The following is a 16,462-nucleotide window of genomic DNA, read 5'->3' as shown; positions in this document are numbered from 1 at the left end:
TGAGCACAACATTCTATACTTGTTTTCTAGTACAATATTCTATTCTTGTTTTCTAGTACAATATTCTATGCTTATTTTCTTTCATAAAAAAACCAAGGGTATTTCTGGGTTCTAAGAGGTTTTCCACAAATCGCTTAATTCTCTCATCTCTGTTGTTTTTCCTCAATCTGCCTCCTGGGGTTTAACTGGGCCGTGTTACTGTTTATTTCTGGCACCATATAACAATGTTGTGTGTTGTGACTGAACAGAGACAGGGGAGAGGTGGCTGAAGTTAACCCATACTTTAATACAGTAACCCCCCCCCAAGCACCGTAGTACAGCTCTATCAGTGTACACCATTACAGACCAACCTTGGGAAGCCTCAGTAAGCATGTCCATAGTGAGCCACTCTTGGGAAAGCCTTTCTTCGTCTCCCTACGGGGTTTCCATGTGTCCCCAGTAATGGTATACTCCAGAGTTAGCATGTGTTTGACCGTGAACACAGAGTCACCCCTGACCATGGCGGTAAACAGTGCTCCCTTAGTGTTGATGTAACTTCCTGGTATAGCGGTCCACTGTCCCGTGGTGATGTTGTAACGGTCCATGAGGCAGCGTAGGAAGTCGTCCGAGGGCCCATTGCGCATCACATACAAATTGTCCCTGTGGGCCACCATACAGTGTCCGTAGCTCTGTGGCCTTATCATCGTGGTGGCTAACATCCACTCGTCCTTCGCCGGGATGTACTCGTAGATATCCGTGGTGTCTGGCGGCCTCCAGAAACACACAAACATCCGCCTTCGTGCGATGGCGCATGCCACAGCTGCCACAGGCCGTGGTGCGGACTGCACGAACGCCCATTCTCCTGTGGCTACATCATAAGCCTCGGCGGAGGACATGGTTATTTTCTGGTGCTCACCGCCGATAGCGTACAACTTCCCCTCGTGCCCCAGGAGGGTGAAGTCGGCACGGGGCTGTTGGGGTCCAGGAAGCACGCTCCACATACTCGTCCTTGGGTCGTAGCAGAAGCCGCCGTCCACCGTGCCTTTGCCATAGCCGTAAATACCCCCCACCACATACAGCCGGTTGTCCAGGACGGCGATGCCCGCCATGGAGGTGCTGGCATGGGTGGGGAGGTCTGTTAGGTGCCTCCACTCTCCCTCCACCTCGTCCAGGTAACACACAGTCCTAAAGGAGTCCTTCAGCAGCTCCATAGAGGGTGAGTGGGTTCCCAAAGCGACGAAAGATGCTGGCGACAAAGACTCTGCATACAGTACCAACTCCTCAGGTAGAGTGCTTGTTGCCTCCCCCTTTAGGTCACTATAGGCGTCGCAGAGGAACAGGGCAGCACAGTGGAACAGGTTGGGTAGACCAAAGATGGCCGCTGCGTGGTAGAGCAGGAGGCAGTTGTCAGAGTCAATGATATCGCAGAGATGCTGGGACAGTGACGCCACCTGGAGAAAGGCAGCACATTCCACGGCCTCTATTAGTTCTTCCGGGTCCTGTAGAGAAAGTTTCTCACCCCTGCACACTGCCAAAGCAATCAGGAAACCCCGTGCATGCACTCCTCCTTTCAGATGCAGCTCATCCTCCTGGCTCTCCCTCATGCCAGACCGGAAGAGGGCGCGGAAGTACTCGCTGCACTGCTCCAGCAAAGCCCGGTCCACAGTTAAAACGCTCCCTTCCAACCTTACCCTCAGAGAGCCTGCCTGCTGTGCTCCCTCCCCCAGCTTGGGGCTCTCACTTTGGGCTTCGGCAGCTCTTTCGAGTCCCTGGCTTCTGGAGGCCTCCATCTCATTCTGAGGTTCCTCTACCTCAAACTTGTTCCTGGTGACAATACACTATGGCAAAGTGACACAGGCTAGGACTGACAAGGTTTTCCTCAGGCTTGATGATATTTCAAGGTGTGCTAGGAGTGTGTAGAGTTGTATTGCCGCCTCTCTGCCTGCTCTGAAAATAGAATGGTGCTAAAGATAGCAACAGCACCGCTCACTAGCGTCTGATAGGAAAGGGAAACTGTTGACATCTACGCGACATTACAACAGGCTGCAGTTAAAACTCATAGCAAGTGCGCCCTTGACTACGTTATGAATAATGAAGTAGGTGCAAACAGAAATTACATTTTTACTGCTACTGCCTATCTACCACCAACAATACAAACTGCTATTACCAGACTACTGTAAGATAGCCTACTATTTGTAATGTGATGAGTAGATTGGATAGTCATAATTTAGGCTAGTAATATACTGTAACTCAATCACTGTTTGCTAAAAAGACTGCTCAGTGCATGGCTGAACCAGTATAGCCGTAGAGGCCTAGGCTATAGGCTATATCAGATACGTTTCTTCTTTCTTTGCAAGGGGAAAAATGTTGCCTTTTATAAACACATTTCATTCAATTCTACTACACTTTATATTACTGGAGATGTTAGCAGAATCTTTTTTAATGTGAGAAATGACAGGGTAGCCTACTCTGCTGACACTGACAAACAGACATATGAAAACGACGCTGTCCATATTATAGGCCTACGAGAAGGGGAGACACAAATAGAAAACGATGTCCACTGGAGGAGGAATTTATTGTCCCGAAACAAACTTTTAAGTGGCACTGAGCCAACAATGATAAAGAGTGACTATGCTCAGTGCACACTCATCGGGAATGTGGCAGATGCACTCCGCTGGTGCCAATAAACTACAGGCCTACTGTTGTTCGCTCAATTAAGTTGAGAATGAAGGAAATTTAATTAGCATAATACAAAAATCCTATAAAAATCGGTACATTTAAGCTATCTTATTTCTAGCTTAAATGTACTCAGTCCACCGCATCCGGGGATGTTGCACTTCCGCATCTGCATTGAAAGTTGACAGAGCTAGAGCGGTGTTTGTCAGACCATGAGACATCTGGAAAATGTATCTTCTCACAAAATTGTCTGTAGAGTCCGAATGGCATCTACGGCCCCCACAAGCGTCTTATGACTCATACTAATATGACCCCTCTGTGGAAAGGTGAGACTCTCACGAACACGTACATGTTGGTTGTTTTGCCAACAGGCCTCACAAGACTCATCTGAAGGTCCCCCAGTACCAGTTGAAAAAATGAGGGGAAGTACACTGTACTGTATATACAAACGTATGTGGACACCCCTTCAAATTAGTGGCGTCAGCTATTTCAGCCATAGCCGTCGCTTACAGGTGTATCAAATTTTGGACACAGCCATGCATTCTCCATGGACAAACATTGGCACTGACGACCTCAGTAATTTTCAACGTGGTACTGTCGTAGGATACCACCTTTCCAACAAGTCAGTTCGTCAAATTTCTGTCTTGCTAGAGCTGCCCCAGTCAACTGTAACTGCTGTTATTGTGAAGTGGAAGCATCTCGGAGCAACAACGGCTCAGCCGTGAAGTGGTATGCCACACAAGCTCACAGAACGGGACCGCCGTATGCTGAAGTGTGTAGCTCTTCCTCGGTAGTGTGTCTGTCCTCTGTCCTAGGCTACATAAAGAAACATGTTAAAAAGTAATGAGTTTGATGCAACAAATCACAACGTTTAGTTAAAATGTAGATAAACTATTATTTATTAACATTATTAGCACAAAAATGCGTTCAAGGCATTAGGAGACAGACCAAAGTGCATTTAGCTACTGGACAATGAAAGAAAGTTGAAAACCAGTAGAACATGAGAGAAATAGGCTACTGGTTTCAATGACATATGGAAGTCTTTATGAAGTTATTGCCTCCACGGATATGGTGGGATTTTGCCTAGGCTACTTTGAAGCAAGGTAAAACATGCCTCATAATATGTACAAACACTTAAGTATACAGTCGTGGCCAAAAGTTATAAGAATGACACAAATATTAATTTTCACAAAGTTTGCTGCTTCAGTGTCTTTAGATATTTTTGTCAGATGTTACTATGGAATACTGAAGTATGATTACAAGCATTACAATCACAAGTGTCAAAGGGCTTTTATTGACAATTACATTAAGTTAATTAATGCAAAGAGTCAATATTTGCAGTGTTGACCCTTCTTTTTCAAGACCTCTGCAATCCGCCCTGGTATGCTGTCAATTAACTTCTGGGCCACATCCTGACTGATGGCAGCCCATTCTTGCATAATCAATGCTTGGAGTTTGTCAGAATTTGTGGGTTTTTGTTTGTCCACCCGCCCCTTGAGGATTGGCCACAAGTTCTCAATGGGATTAAGGTCTGGGGAGTTTCCTGGCCATGAACCCAAAATATCGATCTTTTGTTCCCCGAGCCACTTAGTTATCACTTTTGCTTTATGGCAAGGTACTCCGTCATGCTGGAAAAGGCATTATTCGTCACCAAACTGTTCCTGGATGATTGGGAGAAGTTGCTCATGGTGGATGTGTTGGTACCATTCTTTATTCATGGCTGTGTTCTTAGGCAAAATTGTGAGTGAGCCCACTCCCTTGGCTGAGAAGCAACCCCACACATGAATGGTCTCAGGATGCTTTACTGTTGGCATGACACAGGGCTGATGGTAGCGCTCACCTTGTCTTCTCCGGACAAGCTTTTTTCCGGATGCCCCAAACAATCGGAAAGGGGATTCATCAGAGAGAATGACTTTACCCCAGTCCTCAGCAGTCCAATCCCTGTACCTTTTGCAGAATATCAGTCTATCCTTGATGTTTTTCCTGGAGAAAAGTGGCTTCTTTGCTGCCCTTCTTGACACCAGGCCATCCTCCTTCGTCTCACTGTGCGTGCAGATCCACTCACACTTGCCTGCTGCCATTCCTGAGCAAGCTCTGTACTGGTGGTGCCCCGATCCCGCAGCTGAATCAACTTTAGGAGACAGTCCTGGCGCTTGCTGGATTTTCTTGGGGTGCCCTGAAGTCTTCTTCACAACAATTGAACTGCTCTCCTTGAAATTCTTGATGATCCGATAAATGGTTGATTTAGGTGCAATCTTACTGGCAGCAATATCCTTGCCTGTGAAGCCCTTTTTGTGCAAAACAATGATGACTGCATGTGTTTCCTTGCAGGTAACCATGGTTGACAGTGGAAGAACAATGATTCCAAGCTCCACCCTCCTTTTGAAGCTTCCAGTCTGTTATTCGAACTCAATCTGCATGACAGAGTTATCTCCAGCCTTGTCCTTGTCAACACTCACACCTGTGTTTAAAAAATATATATATTTATTTTTTAACCTCTTTTTCTCCCCAATTTCATGGTACCCAATTGGTAGTAGTTACAGTCTTGTCTCATCACTGCAACTCCCGTATGGACTCAGGAGAGAGCCATGTGTCCTCCGAAACACTACCCAACCTAGCCTCACTGCTTCTTGACACAATGCACATCCAACCCGGAAGCCAGCCGCACCAATGTGTCGGAAGAAACACCGTACACCTGGCGACCTGGTCAGCGTGCACTGCACCCGGCCCGCCTCAGGAGTCGCTTGTGCGCAATGACACAAGGATATCCCAAACCCTCCCTAACTCGGACGATGCTGGGCTAATTGTGCGTCGCCACATGGACCTCCCGGTCGCGGCCGGCTGCGACAGATCCTGGGCTCGAACCCAGAATCTCTGGTGGCACATGCAGTGCCTTAGACTTAGACCACTGCACAACCCGGGAGGCCCACTCACACCTGCCCACTCACACCTGTGTTAACAAGAGAATCACTGACATGATGTCAGCTGGTCCTTTTGTGGCAGGGCTGAAATGCAGTGGAAATGTTTTTTGGGGATTCAGTTCATTTGCATGGCAAAGAGGGACTTTGCAATTAATTGCAATTCATCCGATCACTCTTCATAACATTCTGGAGTATATGCAAATTGCCATCATACAAACTGAGGCAGCAGACATTGTGAAAATTTATATTTGTGTCATTCTCAAAACTTTTGGCCACGACATATTTTCAAAATGCATACTGCCTCCAGCTCATTTCAAATTGTTTTGTCATGCGTTGATGAAGCCTGCCTTCCGTTGCCTATGCATTTAAATGGTGAATGGGAAGTGCACTTCAATTACCAGTTGAGAAATAAAAATAGTAGCTATTTTTAATCATGGACCAAAAACTTTTTTTTAACTCACAATTGCATTTAGAATTGTAGGGCAATGATTATGCTTATAAAAGCGCTGATTTTCCACTCAAAGCCTCTGTATGCTCGTGTGATAAGTACAATCCATAACAATTATACACGCGCCAATTTAATTCCACTAAATTATGCAATTTAACAGACAGACCGATAAGCACGACCGGTCAAATGTATTACCATCAGTGAATAGGCTTTTAAATGTTTTTTTTGTTTTTTTTTACAATAGGCCGGTGACACTTTTATTTATCGGCTTTTAATTTTTGGTATTGGCCAAAAGCCGGCTATTACCGGTGTGTGTGTGCACTGTGCAGAGGAACACTGATGGAATATTGCACCATCATTCCATCCTCTCACACTCAGAACAGACCCATGCTGAGACTCTGACACATGGACACATCACCGCCCTATAGTAGGCTGTCTAATCCCTATTTTCTGGTCATTAGGTCCTCAATATCCCTATCATTTATATCCAGACAGGCGGATAAACAGACAGACGTTTACAACACACACACACACACACACACACACACACACACACACACACACACACACACACACACACACACACACACACACACACACACACACACACACACACACACAGCAAAGGGGAAAGTGTGAGAGAGAATACATTGACCTGTGAAGGGTATATAATCATATTTTTTACAATGTCCATTTAATCACCAGGCATATTTGTTACAGTACATCTCTAGGAGAAGGTCAGTAGCCAGATCCTCTGTTCTACCATGCTGCTTAATGATGCAGAGAGGGTTTCTCTAATTTAAACAGGACACAGCCACTCCTCTCTCTCTCTCTCCTTCTGTCTCAGTCAACCTGCTCCATCCCATCAGCTCTCTCAGTCAACCTGCTCCATCCCATCAGCTCTCTCAGTCAACCTGCTCCATCCCATCAGCTCTCTCAGTCAACCTGCTCCATCCCATCAGCTCTCTCAGTCAACCTGCTCCATCCCATCAGCTCTCTCAGTCAACCTGATCCATCCCCATCACCTCTCTCAGTCAACCTGCTCCATCCCATCAGCTCTCTCAGTCAACCTGCTCCATCCCATCAGCTCTCTCAGTCAACCTGCTCCATCCCATCAGCTCTCTCAGCAACCTGCTCCATCCCATCAACTCACTCAGTCAACCTGATCCATCCCCATCACCTCTCTGTCAACCTGCTCCATCCCATCAGCTCTCTCAGTCAACCTGCTCCATCCCATCAGCTCTCTCAGTCAACCTGCTCCATCCCATCAGCTCTCTCAGTCAACCTGCTCCATCCCCATCACCACTCTCAGTCAACCAGCTCCAGCTCCATCAGCTCTCTCAGTCAACCAGCTCCAGCCCCATCAGCTCTCTCATTCAACCTTCTCCAGCCACATCAGCTCATTTAATAATCTTTGAAATCTAAATGAATCTGTGTGCACGTGTTAACAGCTCCAAGACAATGGTTAAGAGTGTTAGGAGTGTGTAAGGAGTATTAAAAGTGTTTAGCATGTTACTGTACAAAATATAGTCTTAAAAGTGTGTAGGGTGTGTTAGCAGTATTAGGAGTGTGTTTGTGTTCTCGCTTCTCCATATTCTGTTCTCTGTCCCGGGCCCTGGGGCAGTGGTGTTTTTCACCTTGGCTGCCAGTCAGTCGTTCAGAGCTGTAGAAACCAGAGTCTGTAAAACACACAGAGAGAACAAAACTATATTTGCTCTGAAATGTTTGTTGTTGTGTGTATTGGCTTTGGCTCTGTGGTCTGGTTGTAGCTTTAGAAAATGTAAGTAATGTAACCTTTATTTAATTAACTAGGCAAGTCAGTTAAGAACAAATTCTTATTTACAATGACAGTCTAGCCCGGCCAAACCCAAACAACACTGGGCCAATTGTGCGCCGCCCTATGGGACTCCCAATCACAGCCAGCTATGATACCGCCTGGATTTGAACCAGGGACTGTAGTGATGCCTCTGGCACTGAGATGCAGTGCCTTAGACCGCTGCGCCACTCGGAAGGCCCTATAGTGTGCTATGGTTCCTTTGGTGTGATCTAGTTCAGGCTCAGGCCGGAACTGTGTATGCTGGTGTGGTCCTTTGTCTTGGTCCAGTCTGTTGGTCAGGTCTAGTTGAGGTCTGGTCCAGTCTGTTGGCCAAGTCTAGTTGAGGTCTGGTCCAGTCCTGGGGTCTAGTCTAGTTGAGGTCTGGTCCAGCCCTGGGGTCGAGTCTAGTTTAGGTCTCGTCCAGTCCTGGGGTCTAGTCTAGTTGAGGTCTGGTCCAGTCTGTTGGTCTGGTCTCATTGACGTCTGGTCCAGTCCTGGGGTCAAGTTTAGTTGGCCAAGTCTAGTTGAGGTCTGGTCCAGTCCTGGGGTCTAGTCTAGTTGAGGTCTGATCCAGTCCTGGGGTCGAGTCTAGTTGAGGTCTGGTCCAGTCCTGGGGTCTAGTTGAGGTCTGGTCCAGTCCTGGGGTCTAGTTGAGGTCTAGTTCAGTCTGTTGGTCAGGTCTAGTTGGGGTCTGGTCCAGTCTTTTGGTCAGGTCTAGTTGAGGTCTGGTCCAGTCTGTTGGTCAGGTCTAGTTGAGGTCTGGTCCAGTCTGTTGGTCAGGTCTAGTTGAGGTCTGGTCCAGTCTGTTGGTCAGGTCTAGTTGAGGTCTGGTCCAGTCTGTTGGCCAGGTCTCGTTGAGGTCTGGTCCAGTCCTGGAGTCTAGTCTAGTTGGAGTCTGGTCCAGTCTGTTGGTCAGGTCTAGTTGAGGTCTGGTCCAGTCCTGGAGTCTAGTCTAGTTGGGGTCTGGTCCAGTCTGTTGGTCAGGTCTAGTTGAGGTCTGGTCCAGTCTGTTGGTCAGGTCTCGTTGTGGTCAGGTCCAGTCCTGGAGTCTAGTTGAGGTCTGGTCCAGTCCTGGGGTCTAGTCTAGTTGAGGTCAGGTCCAGACTGTTGGTCAGGTCTCGTTAAGGTCAGGTCCAGTCCTGGGGTCTAGTCTAGTTTGGGTCTAGTCTAGTTCAGGCCGGGTCCAGTCCTGGGATCTAGTCTAGTTTAGGTCAGGTCCAGTCTGTTAGTCAGGTCCAGTCCTGGGGTCTAGTCTAGTTAAGGTCTGGTCCAGTCCTGGAGTCTAGTCTAGTTGAGGTCAGGTCCAGTCTGTTGGTCAGGTCACATTGAGGTCAGGTCCAGTCCTGGGGTCTAGTCTAGTTGAGGTCAGGTCCAGTGTTGTGACTCAGGGCAGGGCAGTGAGACTCAGATGGTGAGGGGGCCCATGGGTCCTGTCTGGGAAAGGCTCAATGCATGATTTAACGCGATTGGCTAACGGGACGAGCACAGCTGCAAACGCTCCACTGGGCATGGGTGTGTGTGTTTGTGTGTGTTGTTAATGTGTGTATTGATGTGTGTGTGTGTGTGTTTGTGGGGGGAGGGGGGAGGTTGTGCATCATGCAGAGCCGTCTTTAGTTAGTTTTTCAGTCATGTTGAACACTGAATGTGGCCCAACTTTGACCTTCTGGATGATGATTTGATTTGATGCAGAAAAACAACGAGTAGATGAGAATGCGCCACATGATTTTGGGGATATTTCAGAGGAATAGCTACTTTAAGCATGAAATCTCCCTGGTGTCAACACGTCATATTTTACCTTTCAAAGTAGCCTACCTGTCGCCATAGCTACAGCACAGCTCTACACATGGTTCAATGTATACAGCTTTGAGACAATAACAGGACTGCTTGATTAGGTGTAATGGTTTAATCACTGGCAGTAATGTCTCTAGATCAACAGTCATAAACTGGTATTACAGTAGCTGATTAGCATAGTCAATTTAGCCTTTCTGACACAATGGTCGTTGGTTAGGCCATGCCACTGCAAACTAACAAGCTAGGCTTCAATTGTTAGCCACACACCTTGTATTAACTTCTTGCGTCGAGCCATCCCGGATCCGGGATCGTGAATACAGCCTCAAGTCCATTACCATAACGCAACATTAACTATTCATGAAAATCGCAAATGAAATGAAATCAATATGCTAGCTCTCAAGCTTAGCCTTTTGTTAACAACACTGTCATCTCAGATTTTCAAAATATGCTTCTCAACCATAGCAAAACAAGCATTTGTGTAACAGTATTGATAGCTAGCGTAGCATTTAGCGTAGCATTTAGCGTTAGCGTTCAGCAGGCAACATTTTCACAAAAACCAGAAAAGCATTCAAATAAAATCATTTACCTTTGAAGAACTTCGGATGTTTTCAATGAGGAGACTCTCAGTTAGATGGCAAATGTTCAGTGTTTCCTGAAAGATTATTTGTTTAGGACAAATCTCTACGTTTTCTGCGTCACGTTTAGCTACGAAAAAAACCTGTATCCAGGATTGTGTAAATCTATCCGCAAGCTCATTAGCATAACGCAACGTTAACTATTCATGAAAATCGCAAACGAAATGAAATAAATCTATTTGCTCTCAAGCTTAGCCTTTTGTTAACAACACTGTCATCTCAGATGTTCAAAATATGCTTTTGCACCATAGCTAAACAAGCATTTGTGTAACAGTATTGATAGCCTAGCATAGGATTATGCCTGGCATTCAGCATGCAACATTTTCACAAAAACCAGAAAAGCATTCAAATAAAATCATTTACCTTTGAAGAACTTCAGATGTTTTCAATGAGGAGACTCTCAGTTAGATAGCAAATGTTCAGTTTTACAAAAATATTATTTGTGTTGACAAATCGCTCCGTTTTCTTCATCACGTTTGGGTAAGAAAAAAAATGAAAATTAAGTCATTAAAACGCAAACTTTTTTCCAAATTAACTCCATAATATCGACAGAAACATGGCAAACGATGTTTAGAATCAATCCTCAAGGTGTTTTTCACATATCTATCGATGATAAATCCTTCGTGGCAGTTGACTTTCTCTTCTGAAGAAATTATTTCGACACAGGACACCGGGCGGACACCTGGTAAATGTAGTCTCTTATGGTCAATCTTCCAATGATATGCCTACAAATACGTCACAATGCTGCAGACACCTTGGGGAAACGACAGAAAGGGCAGGCTCATTCCTGGCGCATTCACAGCCATATAAGGAGACATTGGAACACAGCGCCTTCAGAATCTGGGGCATTTCCTGTATGAAACTTCATCTTGGTTTCGCCTGTAGCATTAGTTCTGGGTCACTCACAGATAATATATTTGCAGTTTTGGAAACGTCAGAGTTTTTTCATTCCAAAGCTGTCAATTACATGCATAGTCGAGCATCTTTCGTGACAAAATATCTTGTTTAAAACGGGAACGTTTTTTATCCCAAAATTAAAAGAGCGCCCCCTATCTCGAAGAAGTTAACATAGCAGATACAGTATTAGCTTAACATAGTCCAAATGCTCTCAGAGCCTGCTTCTGTTAGCATAGCACAGTGGATATTAGCCAGGATACTGTAAATTGGTGATTTGCTAACTGTGGAGTTAATCGTTTATTTACTACCTTTGCAAAAACAACATTTTAGGTCAGGTCCCCATTCCCCCCTGACACACTCACTCACACACACTCACTGAATACATCACATATTAAGATGTTGCTGCAAGTCATTTCTTGTGAGTATGATTACAGGGAGTGTAAAGGGCAGTAAGGGGGGGTAACACTCTTTTAAACTATTTATACTTTGGCACTTAAGATAATGCTGCATTTGATGGGCTGTGGTGTTTATGTTTGTTTGTGGGAGAGAGAGAAATGAGAGAGAGCGGGAGAGAGAGAGAATTACTTTTCACATTCCACAAAGTCGTGTTAATAGTTTTCTACATTGTGCAAGCTAATTATATTGCAAATTAAATTCCAATCTGTGGGTGTCTATTTCCTGCTTGTGTTGGGGAGCCAGTTAGTTTTGATTGGCTTCTGGCTCCCCATAGACAGCAATTAGACAAGCATCAAACACCAGCCCAGACACATTGTTAGACTTAAAGATATACAAAAGTTGCAGAGTGTAATTTCAGCCAGTAGTTTGAAACTGGTGCTCACGAGCTAAAACTGATTCCCATTTTTGGTGTATTATCATCCATTTTGTGTGATAAGATACACATTTTGCAATTTGTGTGATATGTTACAAATCCAATTTGGGCAACTCCACCACATTTCATTATCTTCAGCATTATACCATTGTCAACATATGTGAAAACAGCGCATTTCTACGTTTTGTAAAAATCAAATAAAAAGTAAAAAAGTTCTACCTGATGACATCATCATTATGCTTTTTTTCTTTTAATCCTACGGTGTGATGTCACAGAGAAGCATGTTTTTAGGACCTTTCTTATCTTTTTAACCGTAGATCATAGAAACACGTTGTTTTCACATATGTAGACACGGGTTTGGTGCTGGAGATGATGAATATGAGGTTGAAAAGTGGTGGAATTTACCTTTAAGAATTTGTTGTGCTTAAGATCCAGGAGTTCATCTTGAAGGGATAAGAATGATAACAATCTTCAAACATTCAGATGGGAAATATTGTTTAAAGTGCCTATGCCAAGGTCTTATGACATTTCAAAGATGTGACTTCCATTTTTTGTGAAACTTTCTATTGGACTAATGAGGGAGACAGTGAATTTGCATGTGTTTGCATGTGTGTTTGTGTGGTTGGGGGGTTCCCATGGTAAGAGATGCCATATCCAGCACAGGAGGCTGCTGAGAAAGGGAGTGATGTTGCAACCAGCCACCAGGGATGTCCAGTGACCCTCACAGCTGAGCGATGCAGGGCTGTATAGTCGGTGACCTTGAGTTGGTGGAGGCTTGATATTTTCTCTTCATAAAATTGACCCTAACAGCCTTCAACACACACCAAGCCTGCTCCCATCTGCTAGTCAGACACAATTACTGCAGGATCAGAACACACACATTGAGGAGAGGGGGATCTGCAAGCTGTCGCTACACACACAAGTACACATTCCCGTTAGAAAGAATGGCACTGTCTTCATCATCGGGGTCATTTGATGGAATATATTGTCACATAGCCTCCACTCTCAGCCCTACTTTTTAGAAGTGAGTGTTAGTGATTGATAGAGTGGAAGAGAGGCAGAAACCGACAAAAGTGAGATCGACTTAGAGACGTCCTGTAGAGAGAGAGAGAGAGAGAGAACAACAGAGGAGGAAACTTATATCTGTCTAATCACTTATTTACTCAGATCAAGCAGTCTGAGGTCTGTCTCTCTGCTGTGTGTTGAGTTGTTTAGGTTCATGGGGCTTGTTGTTTTAGATTGAAACGAGGCGCCAACTATATGCTGCGTGCCTCCACTGAACCCAATGCGTATAACAACACTGTGGTTACATAAATGCGAGGTTTCACAGTCCAGTTGTTTTGTACCCATGCCAAACCAAAAGCAGACAATGATCAAAACCTTACCCTTTTCTATTTACTAGAATGACTTCCTGTTGTAGCCATTGAATTGAACTTACCTTCTGTCTTTCATCAGGATGAGAAGAACCAGGTCCTGATGACCAATGCATGGCTACAGCTGGTGAGTAAATGGTTGAGAACTGAATAACACACAATTACCTATTATTTTCTCATGCATAAAATTGTACAATTGTATTCTTCACATGCTTTGTAAACAACAGGTGTGGACTAACAGTGAAATGCTTACAGGCCCTTCCCAACAATGCAGAGAGAAATAATAGAAAAGTAAAACATGTAAAATATAAGTAATAATAGGTACACAATAACTAACGTTAACATGGCTATATACACCGGTACCAGTTGATGTGCAGGTGTACGAGGTAATTGAGGTAGATACATATAACTAGGAATATAGATACAGATAGTAAACACTAGCAGCAGTGTATGTGATAAGTCAAAAAAGATAGTCTGGGTAACTATTTAACTAACTATTTAGCAGTCTTATGGCTTGGGGGTAGAAGCTGTTCAGGGTCCAGGTTCTAGACTTGGTGCATCAGTACCGCTTGCCGTGCGGTAGTAGAGAGAACAGTCTATTGAGTCTTTGACCATTTTTAGGGCCTTCCTCTAAACTTAACGCTGACACCGCCTGGTATAGATGTCAGGGAGCTTGGCCCCAGTGATGTATTGGGCTGTACGCACCAAGCTGGGATGCAGCCAGTCAAGATTCTCTCAGTCGTGCAGTTGTAGAACTTTTTGAGGATCTGAGGGCCCATGGCAAATCTTTTCATTCTCCTGAGGGGGAAGAGGTGTTGTTGTGCCCTCTTCACAACTGTGTTGATTTGTTTGGACCATGATAGGTCCTTAGTGATGTGTATACTGAGGAACTTGAAGTTCTCGACACCTCGGTCAATGTGAATGGGGGTGTGCTTGGTCCCGTAGTCAACTATCTGCTCCTTTGTCATGCTGACGTTGAGTGAGAAGTTGTTGACATGGCACCACACTGCCAGGTCTCTGACCTCATCCCTATAGTCTCGTTGTCAGTGATCAGACCTATCACTGTTGTGTTGTCGGCAAACTTAACGATGGCGTTGGAGTCGTGCTCTGCCATCCAGTCGTGGGTGAAACAGGGAGTACAGGAGGGGACTAAGCACGCAGCCCTGAGGGGCCCCTGTGTTCAGGGTCAATGGATGTATTGTTGCCTCCCTTCACCACCTGGGCGTGTCCCGTCAGGAAGTTCAGGATCCAGTTGCAGAGGGAGGTGTTCAGTCCCAGGGTCCTTAGCTTCGTGATGAGCTTGGAGGGCACTATGGTGTTGAATGCTGAGCTGTATTCGCTGAACAGCATTCTTAAATAGGTAATCAAATCAAATCAAATTTGATTTCTCACATACACATGTTTAGCATATGTTATTGCGGGTGTAGCGAAATGCTTGTGTTTCTAGCTCCGACAGTACAGTAACATCTAACAAGTAATATCTAACAATTTCACAACAAGACAAGCAATACACACAAATCTAAAGTAAAGGAATGGAATAAAGAATATATAGTATTTGGGCGAGCAGTGTCAGAGCGGCATAGACTAAGACACAGTAGAATAGGATAGAATACAGTATATATATATATGAGATGAGTAATGCAAAATATGTAAACATTATTAAAATGACTAGTGTTCCATTATTAAAGTGTCCAGTGATTTCTAGTCTATGTACTGTATATAGGGCAGCAGCCTCTAATATGCTTGTGATGGCTGTTTAACAGTCTGATGTCCTTGAGATAGAAGCTGTTTTTCAGTCTCTCGGTCCCTGCTTTGATGCACCTGTACTGACCTCACCTTCTGGATGATAGCGGGGTGAACAGGCAGTGGCTCTGGTTGTTGTTGTCCTTGATGATCTTTTTGGCATTCCTGTGATGGTGGTGTAGGTGTCCTGGAGGGCAGGTAGTTTGCCCCCGGTGATGCGTTGGGCAGACCGCACCGCCCTCTGGAGAGCCCTGCGGTTGCGGGCGGTGTAGTTGCCGTACCAGGAGGTGTTGTGCCTTCTTCACCACAGTGTCTGTGTGAGTGGACCTTTTCAGTTTGTCAGTGATATGAACCCCAAGGAACTTGAAGTTTTTCACCTCCACTGCGGTCCCAGTGATGTGGTTAGGGGGGTGCTCCCTCTGATGGTGCTTTTGTCCAAGTGGGAAAGGGCTGTGTAGAGTGCAATAGAGATTGCATCATCCATGGAGCTGTTGGAGTGGTATGCAAATTGGGGTGGGTCCAGGCTGCCTGGGATGATGGTGTTGATGTGAGCCATGACCAGCCTTTCAATGTATTTCATGGCTACAGATGAGAGTGATCCTGGTCGATAATCATTTAGACAGGTTACTTTGCCGTTCTTGGGCACATGGACTATGGTGGTCTACTTGAAAGATGTAGATATTACAGACTGGGCCAGGGAGAGGTTTAAAATGTCAGTGAAGACACCTGACAGCTGGTCAGCGCATGCTCTGAGTACGTGTCCTGGTAATCCGTCTGGCCCTGCTGCCTTGTGAATGTTAACCTGTTAAAAAATCTTATTCACATCGGCTAAGGAGAGGGTGATCACACAGTCATTCGGGAACAGCTGGTGCTCTCATGCATTGTTCAGTGTTGCTTGCCTCGAAGCAAGCATGGAAGCCATTTAGCTCTTTTGGTAGGCTCGCGAGATTTAGCGGGATTTCTTATGAGCGTCTGGATTAGTGTCCCCCTCCTTGAAAATGGCGGATGTTACCTTTAATCCATGGCTTCTGGTCGGGATACGTATGGTCACTGTGGGGATGACGTTGTCAATGCATTTATTAATGAAGCTGAGGACTGATGTGGTAAACTCATCAATGCCATCGGATGAGGCCTGGAACATATTCCAGTGCTAGCGAAACAGTCCTGTAGCTTAGTATCTGCTTCATCGGACCACCTCTGTATTGAGAGCCTAGGGTTGGACGGTTTCCAGATGTTCATATTGTCATACCGTCCTTCTCTCGTTCCAGGATTTACGGTATTACCGGTTTAGTACACAAGGGGGCGCCAAAGAATTCTAAAAGATTATTGGGCATTTGTTACCAGAATGCTAACA

General features: G+C 45.2%; 2 protein-coding genes across 3 annotated transcripts in view; one reads left to right on the top strand and one right to left on the bottom strand.

The window, feature by feature from the left end:
* Window positions 1-16,462, top strand: part of LOC115130696 (neuronal acetylcholine receptor subunit alpha-7-like) — a 112,386-nt gene that overhangs the window by 57,435 nt on the left and 38,489 nt on the right. For both annotated transcript variants that reach the window (XM_065019705.1, XM_065019704.1), the window contains exon 3: window positions 13,448-13,492. In XM_065019705.1, coding sequence (XP_064875777.1) covers window positions 13,448-13,492 — 45 coding nt within the window. The remainder of the gene's footprint in view (window positions 1-13,447; window positions 13,493-16,462) is intronic.
* LOC115130695 (kelch repeat and BTB domain-containing protein 13) lies at window positions 110-1,959 on the bottom strand. The gene has a single exon (XM_029662079.2). It carries the CDS (start codon window positions 1,767-1,769, stop codon window positions 339-341), a length of 1,431 nt encoding a protein of 476 aa, XP_029517939.1. The 5' UTR covers window positions 1,770-1,959; the 3' UTR covers window positions 110-338.

The sequence above is a fragment of the Oncorhynchus nerka genome, linkage group LG6 (genome assembly GCF_034236695.1).
Source record: "Oncorhynchus nerka isolate Pitt River linkage group LG6, Oner_Uvic_2.0, whole genome shotgun sequence".
Lineage (NCBI taxonomy): Eukaryota > Metazoa > Chordata > Actinopteri > Salmoniformes > Salmonidae > Oncorhynchus > Oncorhynchus nerka.
This window is presented reverse-complemented; position numbering and strand designations above follow the sequence as displayed.